This window comes from Neofelis nebulosa, chromosome 3 (assembly GCF_028018385.1).
Source record: "Neofelis nebulosa isolate mNeoNeb1 chromosome 3, mNeoNeb1.pri, whole genome shotgun sequence".
Classification (NCBI taxonomy): Eukaryota; Metazoa; Chordata; class Mammalia; order Carnivora; family Felidae; genus Neofelis; species Neofelis nebulosa.
Genome location: NC_080784.1, coordinates 29368212 through 29392775, shown reverse-complemented (window position 1 = coordinate 29392775; position 24564 = coordinate 29368212). Strand labels below are relative to the sequence as shown.

The 24564-nt window shown below is 37.9% G+C and overlaps 1 protein-coding gene across 1 annotated transcript in view; it reads left to right on the top strand.

Moving 5' to 3' along the window:
• PPP2CB (protein phosphatase 2 catalytic subunit beta) overlaps positions 1 to 19605 on the top strand; it is a 34948-nt gene extending 15343 nt beyond the window's left edge. The window contains exons 2-7 of the mRNA XM_058720201.1: positions 8077 to 8286; positions 9897 to 10070; positions 12109 to 12198; positions 12309 to 12470; positions 14365 to 14483; positions 18895 to 19605. Of these exons, the coding sequence (XP_058576184.1) occupies positions 8077 to 8286; positions 9897 to 10070; positions 12109 to 12198; positions 12309 to 12470; positions 14365 to 14483; positions 18895 to 18967 (828 nt within the window). The 3' untranslated portion in view covers positions 18968 to 19605. The remainder of the gene's footprint in view (positions 1 to 8076; positions 8287 to 9896; positions 10071 to 12108; positions 12199 to 12308; positions 12471 to 14364; positions 14484 to 18894) is intronic.
• The last annotated feature ends 4959 nt before the right edge of the window (positions 19606 to 24564 follow it).

Here is a 24564-nt window from a genome sequence, read left to right as displayed (position 1 = left end):
TTATCATCTTAACAACTGTTGTCCTATGCAGTTACAAATGTTAAATAACTTTTCCTGTTTTTGGTAATATTTCCTTTAGTAGATTTGTACTTGTGATTAGCTTGTTAAATTACTAATGTTATATGACTTGAGGATTTTCTTTAACTCTGCAAAATCTTGGTTACTTGCTCCTGTTTACTTGAAAAGCAAGTTTTTGCTTGCTAAGTAAATGACAATGATTTTCTCATTTTAAGCCTGTTGCCATTGACCTTTTTTTTTTTTTTTCCAGTTGATAGTTACATTGCAGGAGGTTATGTTGCTTTTGAAGGTCTTCTGCTGATTGTTTCTCAATGTTCAGCTGTTTTATAGGATCCTGTTGACTTTGGGATTTGGCTTTTGTAAACTCAGTTCTATTGAGGAATTTCCTTCTCTACGCCCCTGCTTCCCTGCTGCGTTAGTGGTTTGACAGGACTTGGCTGACTTTGCTATAAGTATTTTGCCCTTGTGATCTAAACCAGCTATTTGGAGAACCTAACACTTAAAAATTGGCCAAACAGCTTCTTGGAGTGGAGTTCCTAGACCGTTTTCCTTATTTTAATAGGTGATCATGAAGTAGTTTTAGGACTTACCTTTTTCGTTTATATATCAAATGCCCTTTATATCAATATTAGCATTAGGTTTCATATGTGTAACAAAAAACCCAAAAAAAGCGTTTAACCAAAGTAGCAGTTTATATTTTTCTTATATATATGCGTATCTGGAGGTGATATGGTAGCCCTACAAAGTTACTAGGAAACCACAGACACTTGCCTTATTTTTCTGTGGCTGCTGTAACAAAATATTACAAACTGGGTGGCTTAAAACAGCAGAAATATATTATCTCACAGCTCTGGAAGCCAGAGGTTCAAAATCAAGGTGTCAGCAGGGCCACACACCCTCTGGAAGCTCTAAGACAATCTGTCCCTTGCCTCTTAACAGCTTCTGGTGGCTGGTGACATTCCTTGGCTGCATCACTTCATTCTGCCTCTATCTTCACATGAGGGTGTGTGTGCACTTGTCTGTCCGTCCAAAACTCCCTCTGCCTCATTATGCCTGTTGCGATAATCTAGGATAAGCGCCTCCTGTCAGAATCCACAATCACATCTTTTTCATGCGAGGATAATATTCACAGGTTTTGGTGATTAGGAAGTGACTATATCTTTGTGGGTATTTTTTCAGCCTTGCCACATCTTCTAGTACTCTCTTCTGCTGTTACCAGGGAGCAGCTCTTGTCCTTGTGGTCTGAGGTGGTTTTTGAAGTTCCAACCATCCCATAAAGCATTCCAGGAAACAGGATGGAGAGTGATGAAGGACATGCCTTCATTTCTGTAAGGAAATTTTCTGGTTCCCACATAATACTTCTTACATCTCACTGACCAGAACTTAGTCTCGTTGCTATCTGTAGCTACATAGAGGCTGGTGCTATGGACTATTTGTGTCCCCCCCAAAATTTATAAATGAAGCCTAATTACCAATGTGATGGTTTTTGGAGAGGGGGCCTTTGAGAGGTAGTTAGGTCATGAAGGTAAAGCTCCCATGAATGGGATTAGAGCCCTTATTTAGAAGAGACTCTGGAGAGATGACTTCCCTCCTTCTCTCCCTCCCTCCCTCCCTCCCTCCCTCCCTCTCTCACTCACTCTCTCACCACCATGTGAGAATACAGCAAGAAGGCATGCCCCTGCAAAACAGGATGAAGGTCCTCACCAGGAATTGAATCTGCTGGCACCTTGGTGTTGGGCTTTCCAACCTTCAGAATTGTGAGGAAGCAGTTTGTGTTGTTGAAGCCATCTAGTCTGTGGTATTTGTTGTAGGAGCCTGAACTAAGGCAGCTGAGAAGTAGAGTCTTTGAGCTGGGAGCATGGCTACCTTGACTATAATTAGTTTAATTATGGAGAAGGAAGGGGAGACTAGCTATTGAGGTTAAGCAGTCTTTGCCTTAAATCACATTACATTTTGTTAGCTACTGTCCATTGTTTTCCAAAGAAGATGTATAAATGTTCATTCCTACCAGTAGGGTATGAGAATAGGCTTGCTAACAGTAAGTGAATGTCTTTTTTGCCAATCTTATGAATGGAAAAGAAGCATTTTAAAAAAAATTTTTTATGTTTATTTTTGAGAGAGGGGAGGGGGGCACAGAGAGGGAGACACAGAATCTGAAGCAGGCTCCAGGCTCTAAGCTGTCAGCACAGAGCCCGACATGGGGCTCGAACCCACAAACCATGGGTTCAGATCATGACCTGAGCCAAAGTTGGATGCTTAACCAACTGAGCCACCCAGGAGCCCCAAAGAAGCATATTTTTTTCAATGTTTTATTTATTTTTGAGACACACACACACACACACCCCATGAGCAGGGGAGGGGCAGAGAGAGAGGGAGACAGAATCCAAAGCAGGCTCCAGGCTGTGAGCTGTCAGCACACAATTCTAGAATTGAAATTAACTACCTCAACATTAAACCTGTGGTTCAGGGGCACCTGGCTGGCTCAGCTGGAAGAGCGTGCAACTCGATCTCACAGTCATGAGTTCGAGCCCCACGTTGGGCGTCAAGATTATTTAAATAATTTTTTTAGACAACCACAAAGTGAGAACAGCGTGGCAAGCAAATTACAGCAAGCAAGAATGGAACATAGCTTGGGAAATACTGTACAAAAGACCCAAAGTAAAAATAAAAGCAAACCTTATCCCGAGGAACAGGAAGAAATTACCCAGATGTGCTCAAAGTATAAAACAGCTGACAGTGATGTGGACTAATAAAAGAAGCTTGAAAAACGATAGCATAGGAGGAGATGAATAGAGATTTAGGAAACATTGAGGGCAAAATCAGTATTAATACAAAAGAAGCAGAATAGATGTAGCAGGAAAAAAATCTACCTCCAGAAAGTTAAGGTAATCACAAGGAATGCAAGTGACAACAACAAAAAAACAAACATAATTAAAAATAATTCAGGTAATTAAAATTTCTTTTTAATTTTAAATTCCAGTCTAACACAGTGTTATATTAATTTCAGGTGTACAATATAATGATTCACCAATTCCATACATCACCTCGTGCTTCTCACAAGTGTACTCCTTAATCTCCCATTGCCTTTTAACTTCTGAAATAGGAAATTCAAATAGAGCAGATTCCATGTCATGACAAGAGAATTTCCTCTAACTTAAGAAATGATGATATTTATAAGTCAAAGGAGTGTGATCTTACTAAGTTTTAGGAAATCGTACTCTTAGGCTTCCAGAACTGTGAGAAGTAAAATTCTGTTGTTTCTAAGCTACTCAGTCTATGGCATTTTTATTGTAGCATGCCAAACAGACTAAGACATTAGTAATTACAAGATTTATAAGGGAAAAAAAAATTGTCATTCTGGAGTGTATATGAAAAATCCAAGAGAATCTATAAAATTTTAAGTGGCACAGTCAGTTGGGCGATTGACTTAAGCTCAGGTCATGACCTCAAATTGTTGAGTTTGAGCCCCACATTAGGCTCTCTGCTGTCAGTGCAGGGCCCTCTTCAGATCCTCTGTCTCCCTCTCCCTGCCCTTTTCCACTTGTGTTCTCCCCCTCTCTCTCAAAACTAAATTAAAAAAAAAAATTTTAAATAAAGTTTTAAGTATTCTAAGTTATAAGAGTATTATGTAAAAATCTGGCATAAGAGATATTTTTAAAATCCCAGTACAGTATCAAATATAGATTATCTTGGATTATGTATGACAGCTGCAATAACAAGTAGACATTATTAGACAATTAAAAGACACTTGACCAGGGGTGCCTGGGTGGCTCAGTTAGTTAAGCGTCCGACTTGCACTCAGGTCATGATCTCAACAGCTTGTGAGTTCAAGCCCCGCGTCAGGCTCTGTGCCCTCAGCTCAGAGCCTGGAGCCTGCTTCTGATTCTGTGTTTTGCTCTTGCTCTCTGCCCCTCCCCTGCTCACACTCTGTCTCTCTCTCAAAAATAAAAATAAAAAAATAAAAAACTTGACTGAAGAATAAAGGAGATCTGAAATAATTGTCAGTACTATATTTATCAGTGTAAAAACTTCGTATTCTAAAGATGCCTACTCCAAATATATAAATTCAGTGCAATTTGAGTCAAAATCTCAACAAAATTTTAATAGGCCTTGACAAATTAGTTTTAAAATTCATATGACAGATTTAATGAAAGGACCAAAACCAAATAATTTTGAATAAAAGGAATAATGAAGAGAGCCTCAGTTCTCTGTTACCATCATTTCTCATAGAATTAAATTAGTCTGTTACTGGGGCGCCTGGGTGGCGCAGTCGGTTAAGCGTCCGACTTCAGCCAGGTCACGATCTCGCGGTCCGTGAGTTCGAGCCCCGCGTCAGGCTCTGGGCTGATGGCTCGGAGCCTGGAGCCTGTTTCCGATTCTGTGTCTCCCTCTCTCTCTGCCCCTCCCCCGTTCATGCTCTGTCTCTCTCTCTGTCCCAAAAATAAATAAAAAACGTTGGAAAAATAAAAAATAAAAAAAAAAAAAATAAATTAGTCTGTTACTGATGCAGGGGTAGTAGACCAGTGAGAAGGGAATCTGAGGCAAGGTTAAGATGCTGACACTTTATTCAGGGACTGTACAAGCCCAGGTAGCCCAAAAATCAGGTGAGAAAGCTGTGAAGCAATGTGATATATGATGCATTACCTTGGGAGGTGAGGCTTCTGCCAAGTCCAGATAAATCATACCTCAGAGAAGTCCATGAAAGGAAAAACCAGGCTGGCAATTTATTTCCCTCTTCCCTTCTTTACTCCCTCTTCCCGCTGGTCAAGGTGCACTCCAGATGACCCCCATCTGTTTCCGGATTGTGCATCCTGCCTTCAGCACTTGCTCAATAAACCAGATCCCACATCCCCACCATGTGTCATTCCATGCCTGGAAATAGAGGAGCAACTTGGCATAGTTAAGGCTCAGCATGAGGACCAACCAGGTCCACAACTTCACCTTAAATTCAAGCCAGCTCAGGGTACCATCAGTGATGACAGCAGTACAGTTCAGAAGACAGGCAGCTCCTTTTTTTTTCTCTTTTTTTAAAAATATTTTTTAATGTTTTATTTTATTTTTGAGAGATAGAGCATGAGCAGGGGAGGGACAGAAAGAGAGGGAGACAGAATCTGAAGCAGGCTCCAGGCTCCAAGCTGTCAGCCCAGAGCCTGATGTGGGGCTCGAACTCATGGGCCATGACGAGATCATGACCTGAGCTGAAGTTGGATGCTCAACCGATTGAGCCACCCAGTCCCCCCGACAGGCAGCTTCCTAAGAAAAAGAATTATAAGGGAATCTGAGAAAGTGTACGGGGCAGTTTCCAGTACAAATAAGAAATCAGGAAACAGAATGTTGGTCTTTACAAAAGGCTGGCACTATATAAATAGTGCTGGACTAGCTGAGTAACCACTAAGAAAAATAAAAAGTTCCCAAAGGCGCCTAGCTGGTTCAGTCGGTAGAGCATGCGACTTTTGATCTTGGGGTTGTGCATTTGAACCCCACTTTGGGTGTAGAAATTACTTAAAAAGAAAATCTTTTTAAAAAAATGAATCCCTACGTTATAACAAATTCCAGCTGAGTTCAAGATCTGTTAAATGTGAAAAGGCAAACTGGGATAAAAACACAGGAGTGCTGTAGGACCTGGGTGGTTCAGACTCCATCTCAGCTCAGGTCTTGATCTCGTGAGTTCAAGCCCAGCGTTGGGCTCCGTGCTGGGTGGGGAGCCTACTTAAAAAAAAAAAAAATACAGGAGTGCCTTTTTGGACTTGTGGAGAACAATTTCTAAAACAAGACCCAAGCACCAGAAACCATAAAGGAGGAAAAGAAATAGATTTGGCTGTCTTTGAAACAATAAAAGAAACTTAACTAGTGACACTAGAAGCAAAATAAAAACACCAGCCCCAGATTGAGAGAAAATATTTAAAATGCGTAAAACCAATAAAAGGTGAATATTCATAATTTAAAAAAAAAATTGGTACAACTCTATAGGGAAAATATAAACAACCAAATAGAAAATTAGGCTAATTTTGTAAGTATTTCACAAAAAAAAAAAAAAAAAAAAAAAAAATCCAATGACCAGTAAACATAAAAAGCTACTTTTTTTTAAATTTATTTATTTATTTATTTTTTAATATATGAAATTTACTGTCAAATTGGTTTCCATACAACACCCAGTGCTCATCCCAAAAGGTGCCCTCCTCAATACCCATCCCCCACCCTGCCCTCCCTCCCACCCCCCATCAACCCTCAGTTTGTTCTCAGTTTTTAACAGTCTCTTATGTAAAAAGCTACTTTAAAAGAAGTGTACCTGTTAGAGTTGCAAATTAAAAGAGACTTTTTCTGACCCATTGGCAAGAATGTTAAAGCGTTGACAGAGATGCAGAGCAGCAGAAACTTCTGTATAGACATTGAAAATTCATGTTTTTAAATGCTCTCCAGATGATCACGTCTGCCAAGGCAGAGAAATGTCTGTCCCTAAAATTCTACTCTCCTACAGTCTTAAGCTCTCCTCTTCCAGGTCCTACTGTAAGCTTCATCCTTAGTGTTTGACTTTTGTTGCCATGTCATTTTCTCTACCTTCGCCTTACTTTGTATGTCTTCGTTGGTCCAGTTCTTCCCTCTTATTCTTCATGGTTTTCTGTTCCTCATCTACCATAGATCTGGAAACTCTATAAATAGCTTATTAAAATTTTGCACATAATTAAGTAACTAGGCCTAAAAGAAGGCCTAAGAGACTTCTGGCAGGTTGGTAGGGAGGTACATAAACTTTTATCATATCTGTTTTATTACTATAAGAGGCCTTTTTAATTTTCTCTGTTTCTGGGCTCTTTTTCTATTAGGCAAAGTTGCTGGGTAGATGAGACTTAATGAACTTTAATTTAGCCTGTGTACGTATTTTGCCATTGTTTACACATAAATCCTGTCCTTCAAGGCCTTCTAATGCTGTGTTTTTGTTTTTTTTTAATCTTTATTTATTTTTGAAAGAGAGAGAGACAGGAGTGCAAGAAGGGGAGAGGAACAGAGGGAGACACAGAATCCAAAGCAGTCTCCAGGCTCCGAGCTGTCAGTGTAGTGCCTGACACGGGGCTTGAACTCCTGAACCGTGAAATCATGACCTGAGCTGAAGTCGGCCACTTAACCGACTGAGCCATCCAGGAGCCCTGACTAATGCTATGTTTTAATTTGACTCAAATGTAAAATAGTTGGAATAAGGAAGTTGAATGTTAGCCTATGAGTTGGTGTAAGAAGTACAAAACATTTGAATAATTGATTTGTAACTTTTCTGTATTGACCTTTTAAAAAATGCAAATAAGATTATTTTTTTAAATGAAAGATTTCTTGAGATGGAATTCCTATTGATATATTTCTAATAAATACAGTGCATTCAGAATATACAGCTCACTGACTTTTAGTATGTTGCAGATATACTAAATATTACCACAATATTAGAACAATACTAGTACATTTTCATTGCCCACAAAAGGAACACTGTACCTCTTAGCTTTTATCCCCTAATCCTTCAGCCTTAGGCAACCATTAATCTTTCTGTCTCTGTATATTTGCCTGTTCTGAATATTTCATGTAAATAGAGTCATACAACATATGCCCATTTGTGACTTCTTGCACTTAACATGTTCAGAGTTACAGCCTGTATCAATACTTTTTATTGCTGAATGATACTCCATCAAATGAGCAATACCATATTTTATTTATCCCCTAATCATTTACTGGACATTTGGGTAGTTTCCACTTTTTGGCTGTTATGAATAAAGCTGCTATGAACATGTGTAAACTTAAGTTTTCGTTTCTCTTAAGTATATGTCTAGGAACAGAATTGCTGGATCACATGGTAATTCTATGTTTAACATTTTGAGGAACTGCCAGACTTTTCCACGGCAGCTGTGCCATTTTACATTCCCACCAACAGTGTGCGAGAGTTCCAATTTCTCTGCATCCTCAGAGACAGTTGTTACCTTTGGAATTTAGCTATCCTAGTATATGTAGTGTTGTGTCTCATTGTGGTTTTAGTTTTATGGTTTTCTAAGGTATCTTTTTCTCCATATTTTCTTTTAACAGGCTAAGGAAATTTTAACAAAAGAATCAAATGTGCAAGAGGTTCGTTGTCCTGTTACCGTGTGTGGAGATGTGCATGGTCAATTCCATGATCTTATGGAACTCTTTAGAATTGGTGGAAAATCACCAGATACAAACTATCTATTCATGGGCGACTATGTAGACAGGGGCTATTACTCAGTGGAGACTGTGACTCTTCTTGTGGCATTAAAGGTATGATTAATGAAATTCAATTTTGTTTTCAAGCCTCAAACCAGCAAAAGATGAGCATGACAGTATTGCATATCATCTGTTCTATTTTACGATCCATTCAATTTATAGCCCCTTAAAATATAACCGTTGGTTTTACATCTTGTAGAAAAGAGAAAAATGAAAATGTTAACATTTAACATGTCCTGCCTACTCCTGGTCAATCATTTCCCTTTGGTAATTTGCAGCTGAAGTCTTAGGATCATTTTTTTTTTTAGTCAGGTATCCCTCATAGTCAGGTAGTATAAGTTTGTTTTAATTCTTGCCTTGAGAAGTCTGTTATTCCTGTGTCTGTTTTTTTCTGTCACACAATACGTATCTTCATCACTTCATAGCTTCAGCTAGTGTAAGTGTGGTATCTAATGTTTCTGACCTCTCCAAATGTGCCTTGCTTGCATATGCTTTGAGATTTAATCTGTTATTTAACACTTCGTCTTGTTACTTTTTTGTCCCCAAACTCTTCAGAGATTCCACATTGCCTACAGAATCAAACCCTTTGGCTGGCCTTCTATAGTCTAGCTTGAATTTGCTTGCTAGTAGTTGGTAGCATAAACTCTATTTCAAATCAGAGAGTTTCAAAACACTCTGCCCGTCTTCATTATTTCCTTATTAGATTTTCCCACAAGATGACTCTGATTTCTTACCCCCTTCTGCCAAGAGTCAGCTTAAGTCCTACATTTTTCTTGAAGCCTCCAGCCATTTTTTTAGCCTTGTTCCTTCTACTCTTAAGTACTAGGAAAATTACTCTTCCACTCCTAATTTATATTACCATAGTGGCTTATTGCCTTGAAGTATTTACGTCTCATAGCTCCTTCGTAAGATTAGTCCCTAAACAGCGTAAGTCACATATTGCATTTATGTGGACCTGGCACCTACTTTTAAACACTGAGCTTAATGTTGGACACATAATGGTTAGTTAATAAATACGTATAAATTGAAGTATGCGTATGCAGCTTTTTGGTTAATTTGCTTTACAGAATCTGATGCTTTTTCATACTTCTTATCAGACACACTCCTAACTAAATAGTATGCTTATAAGGTGTGTCTCTGTGTATTTTTATGAAGAGGAGACTAAATACATTTGAAATCTTGCCCAGATTTGGGAAGGGCCTATTTTTGTGTTTTTGTTAGCAAATACAGTCTTTCCGTGGGAAATAAAAATTGAAAGGAGAGAGACAAGTTGCTGTATAGAGTAGTTTGTCTTGGGTTCAAATCTTTGACCTTTGGTATCCATTTAGCAGTAAGATATCATAGTGTCTGGAAAGACCTAGAAGACTAGTAATTATTTGAGGATGAAGAAGGCATTAAATACCAAGCATAATATATAATTTTATTAACAGTAATGTCACTTAATAAGATTCCAATGAAGGTGGTATAAATAGTAATGAAGAAGGACCATAAATATTTCAAAGGTCAGTCAAAGAATGAGAAGATGTTTAACTCTGAAAAAGAATTAGCATTTAATGTAATAGCAAACAAAAGAGCCATTTAAAGAAATAGGTCAGAAATTTGCTTAAGATTAACACTAGTAACAATATGCTTTATTTCATGAATTTTTTTTGCTTTTCCTCCAGGTGCGTTATCCAGAGCGCATTACAATATTGAGAGGAAACCATGAAAGCCGACAAATTACCCAAGTATATGGCTTTTATGATGAATGTCTACGAAAGTATGGAAATGCCAATGTTTGGAAATATTTTACAGATCTATTTGATTATCTTCCACTTACAGCTTTAGTAGATGGACAGGTGTGTATGTGCTTATATGGTGGGGGGAGGGGGGAATAAAAGCTGTGTTTTTGTTTTTTTGTTTTGTTTTTTTAAGATTTTCTAATAGTAATTTAGGGTTTAGATTTACATGTGACATCCTACCCACATCTCCTTAGCTTTTTCTGCTTTTCCTTATAATTAAAATTTCAGAATATGGAATTGGGGTAAGTTTTATGCACATTGTAACCAGAAGATTTCCCTGTTGTTCTCAGATGTATAAATATTTTGGCCAAAGTATTTGCCAGTATGCTTTTTTTATTATAGATAAATACCATAAATAAATGCTTAAGACCCTGATGTGCAATACTAGTAAAGCAAAGCTGTTTTTTAAAACTAGCTCCACACATACACAGTTTGCTGACTACCGTTAACTTTTTATTCCTGTTTTCATGGTAATTGCAAGAAGTAATATTGTGTATTAGACCTTCTCACTAAGAAGGGCATGCTTTCAGGCACTTGAGTAGCTCAGCTGGTTGAGCATCTGACTCTTAGTTTAGGATCAGGCTCAGGTCATGATCCCAGGGTCGTGGGATTAAGCCTTTACTTGGGCTCCATGCTGACTGTGGAGTCTCCTTAAAATTCCCTCTCTTCCCCTCTGCCCCCTCCCCAGCTCATACATGCATTCTTGATTTTGGCTCAGGTCATATCTTACAGTTCATGGGATCGATCCCCAAGTCAGTCTCTGTGCTGACAGCACGGAGCCTGCTTGGGATTCTCTCCCTCTCTCTCAAAATAAATAAACATTTAAGAAATAAAGATAAAAGCAGAAATTGGTACCAAAAAACCACTAGGAATGAGAAGGCATTACTATCAATGTGAATGTGCTTACTTACAATCACAATAACATAGGGTACAGATTTATTCTATCGAACTTGAAAAAATACATGAAATTTATTTTGGCAAATTAGTTTTTAAGGAAATTAGGCCAGTGTAAATAGACTACCAAACTTAGAAGGAATTGGAAAAGTAACCAGGTCTAGATAGTTTTATAGGCAAATTTCTGCCAAACCTTTAAGGTACATCTGTGTTCCAGAGGTTAGGCAAAGATGGAGAGCTTCAAAATTCATTCTTTGAGGCTAGTATAACCTCAATACCAAACCAGACATGGCAAGCACCAAAAAATAAAACTCAGTTAAGTAGTAAAATAAAATAATACTAATTGAATAAAGAAACTTACATTGACTATACTTAATCAGCAAAACATCAGAAATCTCATCAAAATCAGGAGAAAAATGCCCTCTTAAAACTTCCCTAGAAGTTTGAGGATGGGTCTGGGAATAGATATTTTACCCACCCACCCCCCCAAATTTGTATTTCTCAGTTTTGTTTCGGAAGTTCTAACCAGTGCACTGATCAATAAAAAGAATTAAAAGGAATAAACATTGAGAAGAAATTAACAAATATTTTTGCTAACACGATTATGTACTAGAGAACTCTTAAGAAAGCTGAAAAATGGAGCAGGAATTGATAGTCTTTGGTATAGGAGAAAAAATTTTATATGTCAGAAAATGTAATGATGAATCACAAGAATGGAACTCACATCCGCTAGAGAAGGGGGAAAAAAAACCATATACAAAATATTTAGGAATATAAGGGGAAAAAATGTTTTTTTAAGTTTATTTGAGAGAGGTGGCATGCACGTGAGTTGGGAGGAGCAGAGAGAGGAAGAGAAACAATCCTAAATAGGCTCTACGCTGTCAGAATTTAGGCTGACTCAGGCTCAATTTCAAGAACCGTGAGATCATGACCTGAGGCGAAACCAGGTCAGATGCTTAACCAGCTAAGCCACCCAGGCACCCCAAGAAGAAATATTTCAAAGTATCAACTGTCTCTGATGATGTGATTTTTGTTTCCTTTTCCACTGTATTTTATAAACTTTCCAAGTATTATTAAACTTTTGAAAAGAAGAGCTATTAGGATTGACATTTATAATAACCATTATTGACTCTCTGTTAACTTTCAGCATTTAACAAAACACTCTTTTTTTCTCTCTCTCTTTTTTTTAATTCATAAACAGATATTCTGCCTTCATGGTGGCCTCTCTCCATCCATAGATACACTGGATCATATAAGAGCCTTGGATCGTTTACAAGAAGTTCCACATGAGGTAATTTTAGTTTTAATTTTAAAAATAAATACAACCATACTGTAGTAAAGCTAAAAGAGTTAAACTTAACTGTCAATAATTTATGACATGTACTTACTTTTCTTGGCCAGGGCCCAATGTGTGATCTGTTGTGGTCAGATCCAGATGATCGTGGTGGGTGGGGTATTTCACCACGTGGTGCTGGCTACACATTTGGACAAGACATTTCTGAAACATTTAACCATGCCAACGGTCTCACACTGGTTTCTCGAGCTCACCAACTTGTAATGGAGGTATGTCCTTTTCCTGTAGGATGATCTTTATTTCAAATAAATCTATATCTCTATAATAAGGCTTCATGAAATAGTCCTCCCTATTACCTAAATTAACGAAGAAAATATTTGGCTGGTTTTAGCAGGTAGTACTAGTTGGCCAGAGAAAAGTTGCAAAAATATTACCAAAAAATTTCCTTGTATCCTACACTCAGATTCTGCAAATACAAAAATTTTCACATATTTTCATCTTTGCTTTATCATTCTATCTCTACCCTCCAGCTTCCCTTCCTCCATGCACACATTACTTTCTTTTAAACTTACTTGAATGCCAATTGAAGGCATGGTACTCCTTTATCTCCAAATTTCCATGTATATTTTGCAAAAACAAAGGTTTTTCTCTTATATTATGACAGTATAGTTCCTGCAGTCCAGAAATTTGCATTATTACTATGATCTAATCTAAACACTTCATTTGAGTTTTTCAGTATACCACTAATGTTCTTGATAGGAAAATTTAATTATGTATGTAATTATGTATAATCCAGGATCATGCTGTTTGGACTCCTTTGATGTAGAAATAATTCCTCAGATTCTCTGTTTTGCATAATCTTTACATTTTTGAAGACGACAAGCAGTTTTATTTTGTAGACTGATGTTTCCTTATGATTCAGGATATGCATTTTTGGCAGGCATATTGCAGAATAATGTGATATGCTTCTCAGTGCATCATATTTAAGTCATAGAATCTGTTTACCCTATAGTTTGTTGGTGGTATCTGCTTAAATCAGTTAAGGTAGTGGCCACCAGATTTCTCTACCATGATGTTACTGTTTTATAAATACTAAAGGAATAGAAATAGAGTTTTATCTTTTCAAACCAGTAGGGAGTAGCTTCAAGATGTTAGAGAAAGGGGCCTCTGGGTGGCTCAGTCGGTTGGGCGGCCGACTATAGCTCAGGTCATAATCTCACAGTTCGTGGGTTCAAGCCCCACATTGGGCTCTGTGCTGACAGCTCAGAGCCTGGAGCCTGCTTCTGATTCTGTGTCTCCCTCTCTCTCTGCCCCTTCCCTGCTTGCTCTCTTTCTGTCTCAAAAATAATAAACATTACAAAAAATAATAAAAAATATAAAGATGTTAGAGAAAACTTCAACCCAATTGAGGCAGGAGGAGTGAGAATATGGTTAATAAGGACTATAAATTCATACAGTAAAAGATAAACCTAATTCTATCAGTAATCATAAGAGATGTGAATGGATGAAAATTTTTATTTCCCTAAAATACTTAAAGTCTGAAGTAGATAATCAAAATTCAGCTGTTAACTTGGGATGAATCTAAAACATAATGAAAAAATAGAGAGTAAAACAGGACAGTGCAGCCTAGAAAGAGAGGGAAAATAATATGTTGGCATATCAATTAGTTATCCAAAGTCAACTAATAATGTGAATCAAATAAGCTCTAAGATAAAAGGTATATTTTGAAATAAAAAGAGGTCATTACTGATAAAAACTGGCCTAGTGATCTAGGGAAGAAATAATTCTAGGTTTTTGTTTACCTAGTAATAAACAGATTCTAAACATATAAAGCAAAAGTTGATACAATTTATAAGGAAGTTATGTGAAATCTTCCATCATTGTGGGAGAAATTTTAATACACATCGTAGCCAAGAGCTGAAGCATAGATCTAAGTAGAACAGCACCATTACTGAGCCTCCGTGTCACAGAACCCTGTGCCCAACAGTTGAGTATTCAGTGCAGGTGCACAGTGTTAAGGATGGATACCATATAAGGTAGCAGAGAAGACTACGTTTCCTCCAAGAACATTTATAATTTTTGAATTTAGTTTTCTAAACTTACCTGCGTCAATATTATAATTTTATAATGAAATATTTTGTGTTGCTTTTTTTAATGCTGCAGGGATACAATTGGTGTCATGATCGGAATGTGGTTACCATTTTCAGTGCACCCAATTACTGTTATCGTTGTGGGAACCAGGCTGCTATCATGGAATTAGATGACACTTTAAAATACTCCTTGTAAGTAACTTGATGTTAAAGACAATTTTTAAATTGTATATAATTGCTTTTAGAAGGAAAACTTTAAATGTAGATATAGGATTTCTGGTGCTCCTGGGTGTCTCCCAGTCAAACTTATAACTCTTGATTTGGCTTAGGTCATGATCTCACAGTTCTTTGGATTGAGCCTCGCGTCAGGCTCTGCGCTGCCAGCTTGGGATTCTGTCTCTCCCTGCCACTCCTCTGCTTGCACATGCTTGCTTGCTCGCTCTCTCAAATAAACTCTAAAAAAAAAAAAAAGAGGATTTCTGCTTCTCAAATAGTGGAGTAAGGAACTTGGCAAACCCTCTCCCCAACAGAGACAACCATTTAACTAGAAAAAGTGATTTTAAACAATTATTACATGCTTTTGAATATTGTCCTAAATGCATGCAACCTATAGAGAAACATTCTAAAAAATCTAAATCTCAGTAATAACAGCCACAATCTGTGGGATTTGAGCCATAGTGTGTTCCCTTCCTCTTTCCAGATCCCTTGTACAGAAACTACTCCACAGTCACTCTGCTCTGGACCCTGCTCATATTTTTATCTGGTTTTAATCTTTTAGCCTCTGTTAAACTACACAACAAAGTTATTTAGAAGTCCCCTCTCTGTAGGCACAGGCTAGTTATTGGTCAGAGGTTGTGCTGAAGCCTCCTTGGTCAGTGAAATTTTAGGGCCCACCCTAAACTAGTAAGATGGCTGGAAATGTATGTGGCTTAGAAGTTGCTCTCACAGTCGAAAGAATTTACATTTTGGCTCACAGTTCAACAAAGCACCAGTATGTTGAGAGAGAGAGAGAGAGAGAGAGAGAGAGAGAGAGAGAGAGAGTGTGTGTGTGTGTGTGTGTGTGTAATTAGTCCTGAGAGGGCACAAGCTTAAGGATGACATAAAGTGTAGTTTTCCAGACTGTCAGAGATATATGTGTTTGGGATTTTAAGCCTGGCTTCCTAGGAGTTCCTTCTGGGTCAGAGGAACTTGTTTATTAGCCAGTAATTGATTAGAGATTGTGTTTAAGCCCCTAGTACCATTGAGGGTTATACCCTTTTGTTGATTAGTTTCCTAGGGCTCCTGTAACAAATTACCACCAAGTGGGTTCCTGAACGGAATTTATTCTCACATATGTGGAGGCTAAAAGTTTGCAATCAGGGGGTTGGCATGGTGATGTTCCCTGTAAAGAATCCTTTCTTGCCTCTCCCTAGCTTCTCCTGGCTCCTGCAATCCTTGGTTTGTAGATGCATCTCTCCAGTCTTTGTCTCTGCCTTCACGTGGCACTCTCCTCTGTGTGTTCCTTCTGAGGATACCATCAGATTGAATTTAGGGCTCAACCTAATCAAGTATAACCTCACCTTATCTGATAACATCTGCAAAGACCTGATTTCCAAATAGTGTCACGTTGTGAGGTTCTAAATGAATATGAATTTTGGGGATAAACTGTTTGACCCAACACAGTCTGTGTGTGGCTTGAGAATGTTTTCAAGAATGCCCCAAGGGCAGCTAAGTGGTTCAGTTGGTTGATTGTCCAACTCTTGATTTCAGCTCAAGTCATGGTCTCATGTTTGTGGGATTGAGCCCTGCATCGGCCCCTGCGCTGACAGCACAGAGCCTACTTGGGATTTTTTTCTCTCCTCTTTCTGCCCCCCTTCTCAGCTCACACACATATGTGCTCACTCTCAAGTGGTTAAAAAAAAAAAAAAAAAAAAAAAAAAGAATGCCCCCAAATGCTACACTAATTATTCCTGTTGTAGGTATAGTTAATATATATGCATAGTCTTCTTGTCTCCCAGTGTTGACTGTGATCCAAGGAAGCCAGGAAAGGCTCTTCTTAGCCCTTTTGTGTTTCACATTTCTTAAAAGTTCAACTGTACTACAAATACATCTGTATTTTTTGCACCCACATGCAGCTGGTTTTTAAATCAGTTATGAAGATGAAATTATACTGTCATTTGCAATTACTGTCATGTATGTTTCTTAATTGATGATAACTTCAGTCTAAAGGAAGAATATGAATAAAAAATGAGAAGGTTGGCTCCTGGGTGGCTCATTCGGTTAAGCGTCTAACTTTGGTTCAGGTCATGATCTTGTGGTTCCTAAGTTCAAGCCCCACATCAGGTTCTGTGCTGTCAACGCAGAGCCTGCTTTGGATCCTCTCTACCCCTCTCTCTCTCTGCCACTCCCCACTCACACTCTCTTAAAAAATAAACTTTGGGGGCGCCTGGGTGGCGCAGTCGGTTAAGCGTCCGACTTCGGCCAGGTCACGATCTCGCGGTCCGTGAGTTTGAGCCCCGCGTCGGGCTCTGGGTTGATGGCTCGGAGCCTGGAGCCTGTTTCCGATTCTGTGTCTCCCTCTCTCTCTGCCCCTCCCCCGTTCATGCTCTGTCTCTCTCTGTCCCAAAAATAAATAAAAAAAAAAAAACGTTGAAAAAAAAAAAAATTAAAAAAATAAATAAATAAATAAACTTTGGGAGCACTTGGGTGGCTCAGTCTCTGTTAAGCATCCAACTTCGGCTCAGGTCATGATCTCGCGGTTTGTGAGTTTGAGCCCCACATCGAACTCTGTGCTGACAGCTCGGAGCCTGGAGCCTGCTTCAGATTTTGTGTCTCTCTCTGCTCCTCCCCTGCTCACACTCTTTCTCTCTCTCTCAAAAATAAATTAATATTTTATGGGGCGCCTGGGTGGCGCAGTCGGTTAAGTGGCCGACTTCAGCCAGGTCACGATCTCGCGGTCCGTGAGTTCGAGCCCCCCCCGCGTCGGGCTCTGTGCTGACAGCTCGGAGCCTGGAGCCTGTTTCGGATTCTGTGTCTCCCTCTCTCTCTGCCCCTCCCCCGTTCATGCTTTGTCTCTCTCTGTCCCAAAAATAAATGAAAAACGTTGAAAAAAAAAAAATTTTAAAAAAAATAAATATTTTAAAAAATGAAGTTAACAATCTACACACTCTCCTCAGCTTCTTTAAGGGCATGAGATTATATGAAATAGTAATTATGATAATGCATTTTGGAGATTGTAACATAACATCAGTAGCAAAAAAAGGAAATGGAAAGGAGCTTACTATATAGTAGAAATGTCTCTTAAATCACTAGAATTTATGAATCTTAAGTAGAATTCCATAAGTTAAGTGATGTATGGTTAAGATCTAGAGCGACCAGTAACAAAATAATTTAGGAAAAATAGCTAAAGTTATTAAAGGAATTTAAATGGCACACTAGAAAATAATGCTTTTATTATTTTTTTTAATGTTCATTTAGATAGCGCAGGGGAGGGGCACAGAGAGGGAGAACCCCAAGGAGCCGCTGCGTTGTCAGCCCAGAGCCTGACATGGGCCTTGTTCTCAGGAACCTTGAGATCATGACCCAAGCTGAAATCAAGAGTCCAATGCTTAACTAACTGAGCCACCCAAGCACCCCAAAATATGCTTTTAATAAAAAAGCAGTTAAAGTAGGAACCAAGAAACAAGACAAAAAGTGGCAGGTATAAATCCAGTCATATCAGTATTAAATGTGAATGAGTGGTTTGAGTAATGCACTCAAAAGACAAAAATTATCAAGATTGTTTTTTTGAAGATCCAGCTTTTATGATGTCTACGGGAAACATAATTTAGATTAAAAACAAATAGGTTGAAAATAGGTAAAAAAAGATATACCATTGCTAACAGCAACCACATGACTGCTGACCTCGTTATACTAGTATCAGACAAAGATAGATTTCAAAATAATTGTTACACGAAGACATTTCACAATGATGAGAGTCAAACCATTAGGAACATATACCAGTTATAAACAAATGCACTTAATTATGGAGCAAAACGAACGGAATTGAAAGAGGTAAGTTCAACAGTAGTTGGAGACTAACATGTATGGAACATTCTACCCAAATGTGCCAAAACTCATGGGATTTGATGAAAGCAGTATTTGCAGGGAAATAAATAACTGTAAATGCCTATATTAAAAATCAGATTTTTAGAAAGATCTCAAGTCAGTAACCTAACTATACTTTACAGACCCTAGAAAAAGAAGAGCAGACTAAATCCACTGCAAGCATTTGGAAGGAAGTAAAATGAAATAGTAGACAAATAGAAAAAAGTCAAAACCAGAAGTTCTTTCCAACAAAATTCAAAAAGCCTTGACAGGCCAACCAAAAATGAGTAAAGATTCACATTACCAAAAATCACTGCAAGACCCTACTGAAATAAAAAGAATTAGAATACAGTGAGTAACTGTATGGTGACAAATTCCTAGAAAGACAAACTGCCAAAATTGACTCAATTAGAAAATCGGAATAGTTGTAAACAACATAGTAAAAATGGGAAACAGCACTGCTCTACCACAGTGTCTTCTTTATTAACTTGCTTGCAATTTCAAGTCCTTTATTTGCTTTCTTTTTTGCCACATATAGCCTTCAGTTTGACCCAGCACCTCGTCGTGGAGAGCCTCATGTTACCCGGCGCACCCCAGACTACTTCCTGTAAATTCCTCCTGGGAAAAACCTGCCTTTGTATGTGGAAGTATACCTGGCTTTTTAATATATATATATTTAAAAACAAAACAAAAAAAAAGCAACAGTAATCTATGTGTTTCTGTAACAAATTGGGATCTGTCTTGGCATTAAAACCATATCATGGACCAAAATGTGCCATACTAATGAGCATTTAGCACAATTTGAGACTGAAACTTAGTACAACACTATGTTCTAGATCGGTCAGTCTTAACAGTTTGCCTGCTGTATTTGTAGTAACCATTTTCCTCTGGACTGTTGAAGCAAAAAAGGTAACTAACTCCTTCATCTCCTTTTGCACTTACTTGGAAATTTTAGTTCTAGTGTTTAACTGGCATGGATTGATAGAGTTGGGTTTTATTTTTAAGAAAAATTCGCAAGCTAACTTCCACTTAATCCATTACCCTTTATTTTATTGAAATGTATAGTTAAATTAACTGAAGAAAAAATTCTTGGGAGTATGTTGTCATAACATTTAAAAGGGTTTCCCTTCATTTAAACTAAATTACTGTTTTATGTTGATCTGCATATTTCTGTATATTTGTCATGACAGTGCTTGCATCCTATTTGGTGTACTGAGCAAATAAACTTTCCATTTTAAACAGAAACAAATTGGTTTACTGTGGTACACTTTAAATGAAAGTTCTGCTTTTTTGACACTTAATAAAACCTCTTGACCTGTGATAAACAGTTGTGTTGAGGTAATTTAAGTATAATGTTCTTTGTATAAGGCTTATTTTCAGAAGAAAAATTGAACTAGTAGGCTGTATCTTTTAGACCATAGAAAAGCCATTTTTTCTTTCTAAACATGATTTCAGTAGGTGGTTCGGGTTAATGTATTGAAGTATGGATTGTATGCTAAAACTGTAGAATATTCCAGGGGCACCTGGGTGGCTCAGTTGACTTAAGTGTCCGACTTCAGCTCAGGTCATGATCTCGCGTTCCATGGGTATGAGCCCCACGTCTGGCTCTGTGCTGACAGCTCAGAGCCTGGAGCCTGCTTTGGGTTCTGAGTCTCCCTCTCTCTCTGCCCCTCCCCCAGTCTCTCTCAAAATTGAATAAATGTTTTAAAAAAATTTTTAACTGTAAAATATTCTATAGCTAAGAAGAATCTTTTAAAAACCAAAATACAGAGGCACCTGGGTGGTTCAGTCTGTTAAGTGTCTAGCTTTGGCTCAGGTCATGATCTCACGGTTCATGGGTTTAAGCCCCACATCAGGCTCTGTGCTGACACCTCAGAAGAGCCTGGAGTCTGCTTCAGATTCTGTGTCTGTCTCCCTCTCTGCCCCTGCCCAGCTCACACTCTCCCTGTCAAGAATAAACATTTTAAAAAGTAATAATTAAAAAAAAAATAAAAACCAAAATATAGGGGCACCTAGATGGCTCAAATCTGTCAAGCGTCTTGACTCTTGATTTTGGCTCAGGTCATGATCTCATAGTTCAGGAGTTCGAGCCCTGCATTGGGCTCTGCACTGACAGCACAGAGCTTCTTGGGATTCTCTCTCTCTCCATCCCTCTGTCCCTCCCCTGCTCATGGTTGCTTTCTCTCGCTCTCTGTTTCTCAAGAATAAACATTAAAATATATATGTTATCTTTATCCATTTCTCTAAATGAAAATGATCTCCAAAAGAGTTTAGTAGGAGTATAGTGATAGCACTATTATTAATGTAGAATATAAACTCCAAGTAGAGGGGGGAAATATGGAGTCAGTGTTGAGAATGAGTGTGGGAGAATGGAAGACCCAGAAAACTAAATTTTTTGAGTTCTCTAGTTAAAATAAAAAGGGTCAAACTTGATTTTTTGAAACCCAACTATATCCTGATTACAAGGCACATACCAAAAGCAAAGTCAGACAATGTTGGGGAAAAAAAGATGAAATAGATCAGGAAGATCCTAAACAAAGGAAATCTGGAATAGCTATATCAATATTAAAATAGACAAAATTTAAGAACATATCAAATAATGTTAAGCCACAATTCTAAACCTGTATGTATATACCAAAATAGCCTCAAAGTATAAAAGCAAAAATCCTTAGAAATCAAATTGACACACTTTCATTAAAACAGATTTCAACTCAAGTCAAAGATGTAGAGTATTGAATAACACATCTTAATAATATTGATATAATAAACATCTAGGCCTCTGCACCCTAACAATACACCTTTTTGTCAAGTTAATATGAAAAATTCATAAAAATTGGCAATAATTAGGCTCTAATATTTGCAAATGGCATATCAAAGGGCTAGTATCCAAAATCTATAAAAAGCTCACCAAACTCCACACCTGAAAAACAACCCAGTGAAGAAATGGGCAGAAAATATGAATAGACACTTCTCTAAAGAAGACATCCAGATGGTCAACAGGCACATGAAAAGATGCTCAACGTCGCTCCTCATCAGGGAAATACAAATCAAAACCACACTCAGATATCACCTCACGCCAGTCAGAGTGGCCAAAATGAAGAAATCAGGAGACTATAGATGCTGGAGAGGATGTGGCGAAACGGGAACCCTCTTGCACTGTTGGTGGGAATGCAAATTGGTGCAGCCGCTCTGGAAAACAGTGTGGAGGTTCCTCAAAAAATTAAAAATAGACCTACCCTATGACCCAGCAATAGCACTGCTAGGAATTTACCCAAGGGATACAGGAGTACTGATGCATAGGGGCACTTGTACCCCAATGTTTATAGCAGCACTCTCAACAATAGCCAAATTACGGAAAGAGCCTAAATGTCCATCAACTGATGAATGGATAAAGAAATTGTGGTTTATATACACAATGGAGTACTATGTGGCAATGAGAAAGAATGAAATATGGCCCTTTGTAGCAACGTGGATGGAACTGGAGAGTGTTCTGCTAAGTGAAATAAGCCATACAGAGAAAGATATCATATGTTTTCACTCTTATGTGGATCCTGAGAAACTTAACAGAAACCCATGGGGGAGGGGAGGGGAAAAAAAAAAAAGAGTGGAAGAGAGCCAAAGCATAAGAGACTCTTAAAAACTGAGAACTGAGGGTTGATGGGGGGTGGGAGGGAGGGGAGGGTGGGTGATGGGTATTGAAGAGGGCACCTTTTGGGATGAGCACTGGGTGTTGTATGGAAACCAATTTGACAATAAATTTCATACATTGAAAAAAAAATAGGCTCTAAAGCAAGTCTTAAAATTTTTCAAAAAATTGATACAACACCAAATTCTGACTACAATGTAATTTAGAAATTAACAAAATTATGACATGATACTTCTGTAGAAAACCTGAAAGACTCCACCAAAAATTTGCTAGAACTGATGCATGAATTCAGTAACATTGCAGGATACAAAATCAACGTACAAAAATCTGTTGCATTTCTATACACCAATAATTAAGCAGCAAAAAGAAAAATCAAGGAATCGATTCCATTTACAATTGCACCAAAAACCGTAAGATACCTAGGAGTAAACCTCACCAAAAGAGGTCAAAGATCTGTACTCTAAAACCTATAGAACATTTATGAAAGAACGATGGCACGAAGAAATGGAAAAACATTCCATATTCATGGATTGGAAGAAAAATAAAATGTTTATACCACCCAAAGCAATCTACACATTTAATGCAATCCCTATCAAAATACCACCAACATTTTTCACAGAACTAGAACAATCCTAGCATTTGTATGGAACCACAAAAGACCCCAGATAGTCAAAGCAATCTTGAAAAAGAAAAGCAAAGCTGATATCACGATTCTGGACTTCAAGTTGTATTGCAAAACTGTGCTGATCAAGTCAATATGGTACCGGCACAAAAACAGACACAGATCAATGGTACAGAATAGGAAACCCAGAAATGGACCCACAACTATTTGGCCAACTAATCTTAGACAAAGCGGGAAAGAATATCCAATGGAAAGTCTCTTCAACGAATAGTGTTGGGAAACTGGACAGCAACATGCAGAAGAATGAAATCGGAATACTTTCTTACACCATACGCAGAAATAAATTCAAAATGGATGAAAGAACTAAATGTGACACAGGAAACCATCAAAATCCTAGAGGAGAACACAGACAACAACCTCTTTGACATTGACCATAGCCACTTCTTACTAGATAATGTCTCCAAAGGCAAGGGAAACAAAAGCAAAAATGAATTACTGGGACTTCATCAAGATAAAAGGCTTCTGAGCAACAAAGTAAACAAAACCAAAAGGCAACCTTCAGAATTGGAAAAAATATTTGCAAATGACATTTCCCATAAAGGGTTAGTATCCAAAATGTATAAAGACCTTATACAACTAACACCTAAAATACAAATAATCCAGTTAAGAAATGGGCAGAAGACATCAATAACCATTTTTCCAAAGACATGCAGATGGCTAAATAGACACATGAAAAGATGCTCAACATCACTCATAATCAGGGAAATACAAATCAAAACTACAATGAAGTCATCTCACACCTGTCAGAATGGGTAAGATCAACAACACAGTAAACAACAAATGTTGGTGAGGATGTGGAGAAAGGGGAACCCTCCCTTATACTATTGGTAGGAATGCCAACTGGTACAGGCACTCTGGAAAAAAGCATGGAGATTAGTTAAAAATAGAACTACCCTATAATCCAGTAATTGCACTACTAGGTATTTACCCAAAGGATACAAAAATACTGATTTGAACAGATACACACACCCCAATGTTTATAGAAGCATTTTCAACAACAGCCAAATTATGGAAGGAGCCCAAGTGTCCATCAACTCATGAATGAAGAGGTAGTATGTATGTGTATACACACATGTGTGCGCACACACACACACACACACACAAACACAATGGAATATTACTCAACCATAAAAAAGAATGAAATCTTGCCATGTACAATGATCTGGATGGAGCTAGAGTGTATTATGCTAAGCAAAATAAGAGAAAGCTATCGTATTGATTTCATTCATATGTAGAATCTAAGAAATCAAACAGATGAACATAAGCAGGTGGGGGAGAAAGAGAAAGGCAAACCATAAAACAGACTCTTAACTATAGAGAACAAACAAGGCTGCTAGAGGGGAAGTGCGCAAGTTAAACTGGTGAGGAGTATTAAGGAGAACACTTGTGATGAGCACTGGTTGTTGTGTAAGTGATGAATCACTAAATTCTACTGAAACTAGCATTATGCTATATGTTAACTAAATGGAATTTAAATAGAAACTTGGGGTGCCTGAGTGGCTCAGTTGGTTCAGTGTCCACCTCTTGAATTTGGCTCAGGTCAGGTCATAATCTCAGGGTCATGGGATTGAGCTGTCCTTTGGGCTCCATGCTGAGTGTGGAGCCTGCTTAAGATTCTCTCTTCCTCTGCCCCATCCCCCCCCCCACTGCTCTCTTTTAAAAAATTAAATAAAAATGAAACTATTTTTTTAAAAAAAGCAAAAATATAATTTTTGGATGTATCTATTCTTTTTACTTGAAATTTTAAAAATTAGGGTCAAAGATGAAATAAAGGAAATTTTTAACTCTATAAAATAGAATTTAGAAAAGTTAGTTATGGAAACACATTTTTAAGGGCACCTGGGTGACTCAGTAGGTTAATCATCTTATACTTGGTTTCA